This window comes from Drosophila nasuta, chromosome X (assembly GCF_023558535.2).
Source record: "Drosophila nasuta strain 15112-1781.00 chromosome X, ASM2355853v1, whole genome shotgun sequence".
Taxonomy (NCBI): Eukaryota; Metazoa; Arthropoda; class Insecta; order Diptera; family Drosophilidae; genus Drosophila; species Drosophila nasuta.
This window is the reverse complement of record NC_083459.1, coordinates 26,822,065-26,835,972: the sequence shown is the minus strand read 5'-3', so window position 1 is coordinate 26,835,972 and position 13,908 is coordinate 26,822,065. Positions and strand designations below refer to the sequence as shown.

The window sequence follows — 13,908 nt, the reverse complement described above, 5'->3', positions numbered from 1 at the left end:
TCTCATCCCTTTTCAAGCACTCTCACTCCACACCCCACACCCCATCGCCCACCCCTAACGCAATTGTGTAAAAGTTTGCTGGTAAACACATTCATAAAGCAAATATGCAGGCACACCAACGACAGTAGTACAAATGGCTGCGATGTCAGCAACGCACTGTGGAGCACAGTGGAGTCGCTGCATTAAAATAGACACAAAAAATTGGCAAGTCCTTAGGAACTATAGATATCTTTATTTTATTTAAAATCGATGTCTACATTTTATTGGAATTATTATTTCCTTAAAGTTAAGATAATTACTAGAATCGATATCTACATTTTATTTAAAATCTGTTTAAAATATAAATAATTACTATATAGTATTTATTAAGCATCAATATCTACATTTTATTTAAAATCTCACTAAAATTTAGATAATTACTACAGAGTACTTGTGTATATTTGGAATCGATGTCTGTCTTTTATTTAAAATCTCTTGATTTAGAATCAATATATTTTATTTTAATCTTAAAGTTCTAGATAATAACAGATTAATTATTCTTTTTAAATTTCATTAAAATTTAATTAATTACTGCAGAGTATTATAATTTATATATTTAGATTAATTATATCATTTTACAATAACTGAGGTGTTTTTAGGATCCTAAAAACAGCAATATTAATGTACGAGCGGCTTTTTTTTTTTGTTACTGAAGGTCTTTTGGTGGTCTTAGACGTTTAATAGCATTGTCTTATAAATGAATTTATAGTTCCGAATATATTTAAATCACTTACTATCATTTCTAAATGTATCCGCTTAAATTGACAACTACTTTTAAATATATTTTACAAATTTAAATCACAATTATACAAGATAAAAAATAACTACAAATTTCAGTACATTCATAGCGAAACATGACATAGACTGTTAGGTTTTGATGCATTAACAGATTAGCAATTTGAAAATGATGTGTAATCGTTGATGAAAGTGTAAGTTTAGGACAATTAAATGGTAAACGCAAGCACACAATCTATTTAAAAAGCCATTAAATTTTTAGCATAACAAAAAGTTGATTAAGATTGCATATGCATTTCAGTTTAATAACTTTTTTATTGGCATGAAATAAACAGATTTAGTTTTGTGTGTATTTTCATAATATTCAGTTATACTGAAGCAATTGCAAAGTATATTTTTGCAGCTAGCATCCGCATGCGGACAATATATATGCAAATGTAATTGAAATGCATACGCAATGGGTATTTATTTATTTGCACGAGTTTGTTAACATTTAAATAAAATGAAAAGAGCAAAAAGTGAAAAATAAACAAAAATTGCACACTGGCCAGCGCACTAACACAAACACTAACACTGGCACCACTGTGCCGGGAATGCCGTTGCTTTGGCGCTTCTATAGAGCTGTAGCTGTAGCTGTAGCCGATGTGTGTCGTTGTCGTTGTCGCTGTAGTCGATGTCGCTGCCAGCACGGACATATGCTAAACGCCAAGCGAACAAGTGGGATGCCAAGCCAAGCACCAAGCCGAATGCCGTTGTGCCGAAGCTCAAGCTGTTGCCGAAGCCGCAGCCGAGCGGAGCCGAACGTGCCGTTGGTTTGGCTGCCGAACGATGGCCAATGGGACACAGCATGCTAGAGTATTATTATTTTCGTCGTTCTTTTTTTGTGTGTTTTTGTTTTTGGTGTGTGTGTGCCTGGTATAAAAGCCGCTGTGACAGTCGTCGCTGTTCAGCATTCTGCGTGCGGCAGGCGTAGAGCGCACAACACTCTGACGGAGCAAAACAGAGAGAGAGAGAGAGAGAGTCGTCGAAGAGAACGAGTAACATTAGCGCAATTGCACAAAGTGTAAGCAAGTAGTAGTTGAATAAGAGGAAGCAGCAGGAGCCAAGTTGATTGTAAAGCCAAATAGGCAGACGCGTTGAAAAAGCGCGCGCAAAAGCAAAAGCAACTTTGCCCAAAAAAAAAAAAAAAAAAACGAGACGAAATACCAAAACAGTTAACTGTAAAATGCGAAACGCGCGACGAAAGTGAAGAAGCAAAGTCGAAAACATCGTCAAGAGTCGCGCGCGAATTGAGCGCTGTTTACTTTGCCATTATAAATCCGGCGAGCGCATTGTTGTTTGTTATTTGTATTTGTATTTGTATTTGTGTTGATGTTGGTAAAAATCTTGTGTTCGTCGTCTCCTCCTGTCTGCTTCTTCTTCGTCTCTAGCTTATTTTTTGTTGTGGTTGTTGTTGTTTTGGAGTGTGGAAAGTGCATAAACAGCGAAATAACAGGCCAAAAATTGCAAACGGAAAGCGGAAAACGGAAAAAAAAAGTGTTGCATTTCCGTGTCGCTGCCATTTGTGCTGCATTCACAATTGTTGATGTTCTTCTCATTGTTCTTCGTCTTGTGGCTGTTGTTGTGTTGCAATAAAAAAAAAAAAAAAAAAAAAAAAAAAAAAACCATAAAAAAGTAATGCAAAGGGGTTTATTTGGCATCTCTTGACGCCAAAAAAAAAATGAAAAATGAAAAAAAAGAAAGAAAGAATGTGGTCGCAGGTGCTGAAGACAAATCGTAGCATCGTCATTCACAATTTGGCTCATAAACAAATTCGCGCCATCGTTTGCTGTTGACCTTTAAAACAGAAATTGCAAATTGCATCATAAAATCATTTAATTCATGATTTACCGCTATTTCGTGATGGTATCAATATATAATATATTCTACGCTTGGTAATGTTTCAAAAGGAAATTGTATTTTTTACACTGAGCGTAACGCGTATTTCATATTTCCTAACTGAAGTGTAGAAAAGAGAAATTAAAGAAATTAAATTTACCAAGCAATTTAAAATTAACTAAATTATTAAAACACAAATAAGTAAATAGTTAATGACTTTTATATCATCATATTTTCATATATTCTCTTTATTTCTTTAAGATGATAGATTTGTTCAATATTATTATGGTAGACAATTTTATTTTTCTCTAGTGGATTTAAATTTTGAAAACTTGTAGTGGTAGTTATATAAAAAATTGGAAATGTCACAATTTTTCTATATCAAATATTCTTTTCATTCTTAACAGCTCTATTAGTTTAATATTATATTATAATATTTATCAATATAAAATTAATTTTTTAATGTTTTGTTCTCAGATTCACTCTATTTTCAGTTTGAGACTCAAACAAAAGATTTTTAACAGACGAATGACTTTTTTTTTTTGGAAAGAACAAATCTGAAGTTTCTTTCTGAGCCGCTTTAGTGCAGACTTTTTTTGGAATCTGTCATTTTCACAAGAAAATCTCTTGCGTTATTTTTTTTCGTTTGTTCTCTCAGCTTGTGCGAAATGTAGATATCAAAATGGAAATTGCATTCTCAGCAACACGCAAAGAAAGTTGCCAAGTTTCGTTTAAAATTTAAGTACTTTTAAAAGTATTTTGCGTTTAGCAGCATCTCAGTCTCAGTCTCAGATTCCGAGACACACAAAAGTTGGCCGAGAAAAAGCGTTAAAAATTGCATTTTAATTTGCCTTCAATTTGGAAACTCAACCGCCGCTACTGTGTTGCCAGATGCTACGAATCTAATTGGATAGATAGATTCAATCAAGTGAACATTAAATGATGCGAAAGCGGAGGGGCACACAACAACACAGTTTAACTTGTTGAATGAAATATTTAAATACAAATTGATTAAGTTGCGAGTGAAGTTTCCAAAATGCCTTTTTGCTGCTTGCCCAAATTTCAAAGCGGTGCGGTCTATGAGCTCATTAGGTCTGTCTATTTAATGTGGTAAATTGTGTGTTAAGAGACATTATCGGTGATGTCGAATGACAGACATTGACAGCCCCCCAAGTGATTTATGTTTTCCGTGTCCGATTTGTAGCATTGCTAATGCACAAATAAAGCAAATTGCCTGTTAATGCTTAAAGCTTAATTATGATTTAAAATATAGAACTTATTCAAAACTGAGTTGATTGATTGATGCATATTTTAGTATTTAAAAAGGAATATTTAGTATTTTTAGTGGATAAATTAGTATTTTAAAAGAAATATTTAGTATTTTTAGAGAAGAAATTAGTATTTTAAAATGAATATTTAGTATTTTTAAAGAAGTATTTAGTATTTTAAAAGGATTTATGGTTTCCGTATCCGATTTGTAGCATAGCACAAATAAAGCAAATTACCTGTTAATGCTTAAAGCTTAATTATGATTTAAAATATAGAACTTATTCAAAACTTAGTTGATTGATTTATTCATATTTTAGTATTTTAAAAGAAATATTTAGTATTTTTAGAGAAGAAATTAGTATTTTAAAGGGGAAATTAGTATTGTAAAAATAATATTTAATATTTTTAAAGAAGTATTTAGTATTTTAAAAGAACTTATGTTTTCCGTGTCCGATTTGTAGCATTGCTAATGCACAAATAAAGCAAATTGTCTGTTAATGCTTAAAGCTTAATTATGATTTAAAATATAGAACTTATTCAAAACTGAGTTGATTAATTGATGCATATTTTAGTATTTAGTATTTTAAATTGAGTATTTGGTATTTTAATACGAATATTTAGTATAAATTGGCTTAAAGCTTAATTCTGATTTAAAATAAATAAATTGTTCAAAACTGAGTTGATTGATTGATGCATATTTTAGTATTTAAAAATGAATATTTAGTATTTTTAGAGAAGAAATTAGTATTTTAAAGGGGAAATTAGTATTGTAAAAATAATATTTAATATTTTTAAAGAAGTATTTAGTATTTTAAAAGAACTTATGTTTTCCGTGTCCGATTTGTAGCATTGCTAATGCGCAAATAAAGCAAATTGCCTGTTAATGCTTAAAGTTTAATTATGATTTAAAATATAGAACTTATTCAAAACTGAGTTGATTGATTGATGCATATTTTAGTATTTAGTATTTTAAATTGAGTATTTGGTATTTTAATACGAATATTTAGTATAAATTGGCTGTTAATGCTTAAAGCTTAATTCTGATTTAAAATGAATAAATTGTTCAAAACTGGGTTGATTAATTGATGCATATTTTAGTATTTTAAAATAAATATTTAGTATTTTTTGAGGAGAAATTAGTATTTTAAAAGGAATATTTAGTATTTAAGATGAATATTTAGTATTATAAAATGAGTATTTAGTATTTCAAAAGGAATATTTAGTATTTTAAGAGGAATATACAATTCCTAAAACTTAATTATGATTAAAAATGTAGAAATTATTTAAAACTGGGATGATTAATTGGTTAATATTTTAGTATTTTAGAAGGAATATTTAGTATTTTAAATGGTATATGTGACATATACTATATATTTAGTATTAAAAGGAATATTTAGTATATTAGAAGGAATATTTAGCAACATTTTAATTGATAGAAAATCCAATAGAAATTGCATTGAGCGATGCAGAACTTTTTAAATATTTGAAAATATTCTTTCATTTTATCTTTATAATATAAGTTCCGGATAGTAATTTGTAGCCATACTGTCAAATCTATCCAGTTTAATTTCATAATTGCGTCCAATTTGTTATATTTCCAAATTACAAGCTTCTTAATTCTCATTCACACTGTTTCAATTTAGTTAAGCATTTGTAAAAGCGTGAATTTTAATGCTTTCCTTCATGCTTTAATAACTCAATTATGCCAACCTTTTGTATAAATAGATTAATTGCATTTATAAACAAATGATCAGGCATTCACATGCCACATTTGGCTTTCTAATCGAATTGCAAACAAAAAGCATTTTTTTTCGTTTTTTTTATTTTTTTTTTGTAAATTGTTTAATAATTGAAATTGGTTTTAAAGCAAAAAAAATCCGAATTGGCATTACAATTGAGGTAGTAATTGGAAATTGGGCTTTGTTTATAAATTAATAAATAATGTGCATATAGTAAAGGGAAAAAGGGCAAAATAATAGTAGCGAGAGTTTGGGGCTTAGAAGTTAATTGAATACATTTGATTGATTGTGCAATAAATTAGAATTGAAAAGAACAGGGATTATAGAGAGATGCAGTAAATTGAAAGGCAATTGATTGAAAAGTATACTATATATTAGTATATATTGCTAAACAAACACACACACACACATACACCGCAATTGATTAGCACAATTTGGGCATGATAAATGTATCGTTACACATTTACAATTTGGTGGCCCGTCAAACTTTTTGGTGGGTCCATTCATACAGTTAAATGCACCGCAGAGCGACGACTGTCAGGAATTCCAATTGGCAGAACCAACAAAAGGTAAACGGCGCCAGACAGAGACGGCTGCTATATGCATTGCCTCTGGGGGTGGAAGCGAGATAGCGAACGCATTTGGTTGGCCATAAAATGAGTTTTTTGTGCTGTTGTTGTTTGCGAGTTGGTTGCGATGGAAGGAGAGGAGTTGAAAACTTTTTAAATAAGTTAAAGATACTGTTACCGCTCTGCTGTGTGCGAGAGTTAAAGCGAAAGCACGCGGAACAAGGAACAAGTCGTAAAATCGCAAAGCAAAAGCTGAGCTGAGCGCAAAGCGTGCGCTATACAAATTGCCCATGCAACGTTCGCCAATTGCGCGTGGATCGACATTGGCAATAAAATACTTCGGGTAGTATCAGTACCCAAACCCAAACCCAATTCCAATCCACATCTGCCACCCAGCTCATGCTCATCCACACACTGACAGACAGACAGACAGACAGACGGACGGGCAGATAAACAAACATGGCAAATGACTATCTCAAAGTTTTTTATAATTCCGGTTTACCCTAGAAATGAAAATGATATTCCAATGGATACGGTAGACGATGTAAACACTTTAGAGACTTTATTTAACTTGTTTTAATTCTCGTATTTTCAGTATTAATTGGCATATTTATTATACTAAATAAAACCTCTGAGAATGCTTGACTAAAATACAACATTTTCTTAAATGTTAGTTTAATTTTCGTAGTTTCAATATTAATTGGTATTTTTATTATACTATATAAAATCTGTGAGAACCTTTAACCCAAATACAAATTTTAATTGTTATTTATGTTAGTCAAATTGCCATTGAGAAAAGTTTATCGGGTCTAACTTGATAAGCTTCCAGTCTGAGTAAAAATCTATAAAAAATCGAAAATTACAAAAAGAATTTTCAATTTTCGTATTTTCAGTATTAATTGGTATTTTTATTATACTATATAAAATTCATGAGAATCTTTGACTAAAATGCAAATTTTACTTGTTATTTATGTTAGTTAAATTGCCATTGAGAATAGTTTATCGGGTCTAACTTAATAAGCTTCCAGTTTGAGTAAAAATCTATAAAAAATCGAAAATTACAAAAAGAATTTTCAATTTTCGTATTTTCAGTATTAATTGGTATTTTTATTATACTATATAAAATCTGTGTGAATCCTCAACATATTTTGCTAAATGGTTATAAATTGAATAACTTGATATACAAAAAAAAAAACATGAAAATTACAAAAAGAAGCTTTATTTAACTAGTTTCAATTTTCGTATATTCAGAATCAATTGGTATTTTTTTGATACTATTTAAATCCTCAACTAAAATAAAAATTTTACTTAAATGTCAATTCAATGTTTTAATTATTGAGATTACTTGAATAACATTATCATGCATAACTTGATAAGTAATTTAAACATTAAAATAAAACAGAGAAGAAGACGAAAATTACAAATTGAATTATTTGGGTGAAATTAATATATTAGTTGTATTTATATGTATAAATTTATTGGTGCTTAAATCTCATTTATGTTTTATAGTTTAATTTTAGTTTACTTTTTATAAAAACGTGAAATTTATTATATATCTTGCCATTAGATGTATTGAGTTCAAATTTCTTTTCACCTATTTAGTTGATTATTTATTATTTTGCCTTTACAGGGTATCTGCTAGTCGCATCTTTATGGTGCAACATGTTTTATGCGTTGTTTGCGCTTTAACCACGAACATTTCACAATCAAAGAATCAATAATGCAATAATTGTGACAGCAACAGCAGCAACAGAAGCGACATCAACAAGAGCAATTACAAGAATAACAACAACAATTACAACAATTTTACTATAACAACGATTGCAGCAGCTGACGGTGTAACAAAGGCGATAAACGATTAACGATTAACGATTAAAGTGCGCAGCCAACGATTATCGCTGCAGTCCAAAAATGTCGCTGCAGCAAAGCGTTCAACCAGGCAAATGCCAAACGGATGTCAATAAGCGACAGCAGCAGCAACAACAACAACAACAGCGACAGTCAACGCAGCTGATGCCGGTGATGTTAATGCTGCTGATGCTGACGTTGCTCACGCGTCCATTGAGCGCCTACTCGAACCGTAAGTACAAATGCCAACACTTGTTATCTTGTTTGTGGTCCCATCCACTGCTGTCAATCTTGGTGGCTTCGAAAGAGGTTGCTTTTGTTACTGTTACTTGACGCCAAGAATTGCTGCACTAAGTTGTTGCAGTTAATTTGGGTTTATTTTTATACCCGCTACCCATAGGGTAGAATGGATTTATAACTTTGTGCCGGCAGAAAATGCATGTAACAGGTAGAAGGAGGCATCTTCGCCTCTATAAAGTATATATATTCTTGATCAGCGTCAACAGCCGAGACGATATAGCCATGTCCGTCTGTCCGTCTGTGTGTCTGTCCGTCTGTCCGTATGAACACCCAGATCTCAGAGACTATAAGAGATAGAGCTATAATTTTTTTTTGACAGCATTTGTTATGTTTGCACGCAGATCAAGTTTGCTTCAAATTTTTGCCACGCCCACTTCCGCCACCGCAAATCAAAAAAATTTAATAACAAGCGTAATTTTAAAGTTAAGGTTGTGAATTTTGGTATATACAATAATTACTTTAGTAGTTATGATTCCTGAAAATTTGGTTGGGATCAGATAAAACTGTCGAAGTTATTAAAGAAATACTTTTGTATGGGCAAAAACGCCTACTTACAAGGGGTCTTAGTTGCTTTGGCCGCCAATCTGGTATATTGTGCCGTCTATGGTAAATTTTGAATGCGGTACTATATCGATATACCAAATATACAACTTAGTATATTTTTAGTATTTTTGCAGTATATTCGGTATATTTTGAGAAAAATACCGCAAAATATATTTCTTTTATTCAAAATGGATAGCGGGTATCTCACAGTCGAGCACACTCGACTGTAGTTTTCTTAATTGTTTCTTTAAGAGAAAACGTAATATTTTAATAGAAAAGTACATTTTTTTATTTAAGCCGAATAAATTTAAAGAAATAATTTAAGGACTATAATCTCAAAGTTACTCTTAAGAAAAAAAATAATATTCTATTAGAAAAGGAAAGTATATTTTACAATTTGAACTGTTTTACTTAAAACCAATGTAGGCAATATTAGTATAAAATTCAAATGGGTGATTAGAACACTGTTTTCGAATAATAGCATAAGAAATATGAAAAGTGAAGATGTTTTAGATTAAGCAGATAAAGTTGAACAAAAAGAATGTTACCAATATAATATGATTGTTTTTGTGTTGAGAAAAAGTAATGTTTTATTAGAATAGCAAAGTAACTTTGACAATTTTGACCATGAAAGGAATAACATCTTAAAAACTTGAACAGTGTTGTGTAAAGAATTGGGACCCTCAAAAGTTGTAACCTGTCAACTGCTAGGCATTAGAATGTATAAGTGTTGGTGTTGAATATTCTAGTGTTTCATTTTAGTAATCAACAATACATTAATCTAGCCAGCACAAACCACAGTTTAAAGTCCATTGACAGCTAGAAGCGATCACTTATCCTCATTGCATTGTTTGACTTGACTCAAGTCAATAAAAAATACTCAATTCAACGCTTTCCACACTCTACACACACACACACACTTTCTTTCTCTGTGTCACATTCTCATTCCTCTTTGCTTGAGAGGATGATTGCTTGCCCAAGTTATCGGGGAGCCTTATCGTGTTTATAGCAGCTGCAAAAAACGTAACGTAACGTAACGTAACGCATACGCCGTGTTGTGCCATCTTGTATGCAAAAGCATGCGTATGGCATTAAGTTATCACAAGGATGTCGAGCCGCATGAGCACGGCTTTCAATGTGTGTGTGTGTGTCAGTGTGTGTGTAGGTGTGTGTGTGTTTGTGACACGTTTGTTTGTTTGTATTTTTTTTTCGTGTTCTGTGCTGCTTCTTCTCTGACAAGCATTAAAATGCACACCCACTCACAAGAGGAGAACGAAAGGACACGCGACCGCGACAGCTTCCTTCTTGTGTGTGTGTGTGCGTGTGTGTATGTGGCAAGTTCAAAGTAGTTGGCTCCGGGTTGCCCAATGGCCCGACAGCGAGACGCGAAGACGACGCTGCTGCCAAGAAGACGCGCATTAAAAATCAATAGAACCTACAAATGTATCCTTCATTCAGAGGGCAACAAAAAGTACAAAACATTTGTGGCGCCGTCGTCGTCGTCGTTGCCGTCGCCATCAGTCGCCAGCCACCCGCAACCCGTCAGCATAACCAATTCAAGATGAAGATGCTGTGCCAGGTGCCACACTCTCACTCTCACTCGATTTGTATTTGTGTGTTTGTGTTTGGATGTTTGCGTGTGTAGTTTCTGTTGTAGTTTGACATTGATCGATAACGATTAGATGGCAATAGATTTTGCATAGCTGAGTGCTGCATACAATTTGCTTATCAAAATGCTTGTGCTGTCGCGCCTGCTGTGTTATCGATCATTGCTATCGATAAAAGAGTGAATCGATAAGCATAAATATGATGGTTCATTAATGTGATATTAAACTTCTCTTGGTATATTTAGTAATTGATAATAATGATTACTATGATTTATCGATTATACATTATCGATAAACATTAGAGTAGCGATTAACTGTGTCTTAATTAACCGTTACATTTTTTCTAGCATTGAATTTGGTGAGGAGATTTCGTTTTTTTTTTAGTTTTGATGGCTTATTTATATGCTTTTGAACTTCTCTTAGAAATATCAACAATAACAGCTATTATATATCGATATGTATCGAACAACTTGTATTTTGTTATGCGATTACAATTTAATCTCACTGAATATCAAAAGTGGAGTTTTTATAGGTATCTTCTTAGTTTTTTATTTTTTAATTATATTGAATTTCTCTCGATGTTAGCTATGTTATGTATTGCTATGATTTATCGATTGAATGTGTATCGATTAACTCGTATTTAGCTATGTATCTTAACTGTTTATCGCATTGAATTTGTTCATCAGAATTCGTTAATTTCTCTCTCTGCAATATCGACAATAAAAGCTATATGTATTGCTAAAGTATATCGATGTTCATCGAACAACTGGTATTTGGTTATCCTTTTTAAACAGGCGATAACAATTCAATGGCACTGAATATCTAAAGCAGAGTTTTTATTAGTTTATTGTAATTTGGTTTTTTTTTTTACATTGAACTTCTCTTGATAATGTTAGCTTGATATAGTGCTATGACTTATCGATTGAATATGTATCGATTAACTGGTATCTGTGTGTCTATATATCGATGCACAACGAACAACTGATATTTTGCTATCCGTTGTAAAGAAACGATAAGAATTTAATAGCACTGAATTTTTAGAGCAGAGTTTTTTTTAGTTTTAAATATCATGTTGAACTTCTCTCATTAGGTTTAAATATTCCTCTGATTTATCGATTTAATGTAACCAAAAATTCTATCACATTGAATTTGCTCAGCTCTTAGCTTTTACTACATAGTTTATTGCGCTCTATAACGCAAGAACTATTAAAGTTTGGTGCGATAAAATGATTCGATAAGTTCAAGCAGCACTCAGATGGAACGTTTATGTAATCGTTAAAAATGCGCCAAGAGCATTGAACCGCACTGCAAACTAACAACGTGTTTGACTTCACTTTTACACATACATATATCGATTCCATATACCATATGTGTGGGGTTTATCGCCTGTTTTGTTTGGCAAATCGAATAGCATTATAAATGCGCAATAAAGCAACAAGTGTTTAGCTGCTCCTTTTAGTTCACACGCTGTTTAATAAGCCATCAAAATCGAATGAAATTCTCATATGCATTGTTGACCGATTGATGGCTTAATGGCATGTCTCTCTCTTTCTCTCTGCCTCTCTCTTTCCTCGCATTTCTTATCGCTTTATGCGCATATTATATTCTGCGATGGAATAACTCTCAACAATTCTTACGACCAAATGCAAATCGAATGAATATACTTGAGGAATTTTTAGTGTCTGATGGCTTTATATGCGCCCATCTAGTTGTGCGGAGAACGTCTGATTAGTGTCGGCTATCGGCTAAAAGGGCAGCACGCGAGTGTTTGTCATGCCACAGCCAAAGTGCTCCATAAACACAATAACATCATGTCCCCTCTCGTATCTGCTACCCAAAAAAAAAAAAAAAAAAAAACTAAAACAAAATCACTGGCTTTTCTACTTTAGCATGTCGCGTCCCTTTTTCGCAGTTCCCAAGTTTTGCGTCAAGTTCTCTTTCCACTTAATATACCCTGTAGTTTAGTAAACGCAGTAGTTACGCTTACGGATAGCTTTTGTTAGAATAAACTTAAGCAATTTTTGGTTGAACTGTATAGAGTATGTCTTCATGGTGAGCAAGTTAAGTTTATTTTAAGTTTTTGGCTTGTTTACCACTGTTTTTATACCCTGTATCAATCATGCTTAAGTACATGCATGTGTTCCTCGGAAGGGCGACTGCTGACATACCCTATATATATATATATATTATATAAAACTGTATGTAAAGCAAGTCTTGAGATTCGAAATGTTTATTTGAAGAACTTTTTTTTAAAAAACAGTTTTGAGATTTGAAATATTTATGTGAGGAACTTTTCTTAGAGAATAATTTAAAAAAGTTTAGAGGTTTTAAATAATTAGTTCATTTTAGTTTATTATTTATTTGAGGAAGTTTTATTAAGGGACTAATTTTACACTGTATTTAAACCAAAAGTCTAGAGGTTTGAAATATTTATTTAAGGAACTTTTCTTTATGAAATAATTTTATATTCCACTGTTTTAAAAAACGATGTAAAGATTTGAAATTGTCAGGTTATGGACTATTTGGAGTACTTTTCTGGAGGGAATAGTTTCATATAATGATTGAAATATTTCTTAAGACACATTATTAAAATATGAAATGAAATTTCAATTTGCAAATGTGTAAAGCAAAGCAAAGCACTGTAAGGATTACATGTTTTTGTAAGAGAAAAAAGTATATACAAAAATAGTTAAGATTTTGTATAAATAATCGCTAACTTTTGTGATATTTATGAGCTACATAACATATTTTCTTTTCTTTTGTTGTGCAGGGTACCTGCTTAGTCGCCTTGTTTGTTTTGTGTGTGTGTGTGTGTGTGTGTTGGTTTATTGAGTTGCTTCTTGTTGTCTGCGATTGCTCGCTGCGTGCATCTAAGACGAAGGCGATGGCGAGGGCGAGGGCAACGGAGAAGGCGGCGGCCACGTCGATTGCCCTGGCTTAACTTGGCTTTGTTTTTGTGCCTTAGAATCTCAGACTGAGATCCCCGACTTCATCCCTACTTAGTTCGCACTCCCGCAGTGTTGCTGTCCTCCTTCTATCTCTATCTCTGTCTTTTGCTGTCTCTTTCTGTGTGTGTGTTGTCTAATGGTTGGGGTCATATTGTGCCGAACAATTCAATTTATTTAATCCAGTCGCCGGGCATGTTAATATACCCTACAAAAACAACCAAACACAAAGAGAGTATAATATATACGCAATGTTTGCACAAGCCACTAGACTGTGTGTCTGTGTGGGTGTGAGTGCTAGTTTGTCTGTGTGTGTGTGTTTGCCTATATATTATGGCCTGACATTGGCTTGTTATAAGCGATAAGCTAACCCATTGCCTCATTGCCATTCAGTCGATTTCCGCAACCGGAACCCCGGACGCGTATTACACACATT

At 32.7% G+C, this 13,908-nt stretch overlaps 1 protein-coding gene across 6 annotated transcripts in view; it reads left to right on the top strand.

The window, feature by feature from the left end:
- The window catches only part of LOC132796131 (tyramine beta-hydroxylase), a 63,593-nt gene that overhangs the window by 8,898 nt on the left and 40,787 nt on the right, over positions 1-13,908 (top strand). For 2 of the 6 annotated variants that reach the window (XM_060807188.1, XM_060807183.1), the window contains exons 1-2: positions 1,742-1,837; positions 8,057-8,309. In XM_060807188.1, coding sequence (XP_060663171.1) covers positions 8,141-8,309 — 169 coding nt within the window. In that variant the 5' untranslated portion in view covers positions 1,742-1,837; positions 8,057-8,140. Of the gene's footprint in view, positions 1-1,741; positions 1,838-7,859; positions 8,310-13,908 lie in introns of those variants that run through there. The other 4 variants (XM_060807187.1, XM_060807184.1, XM_060807186.1 and 1 more) reach the window with 4 other exon arrangements.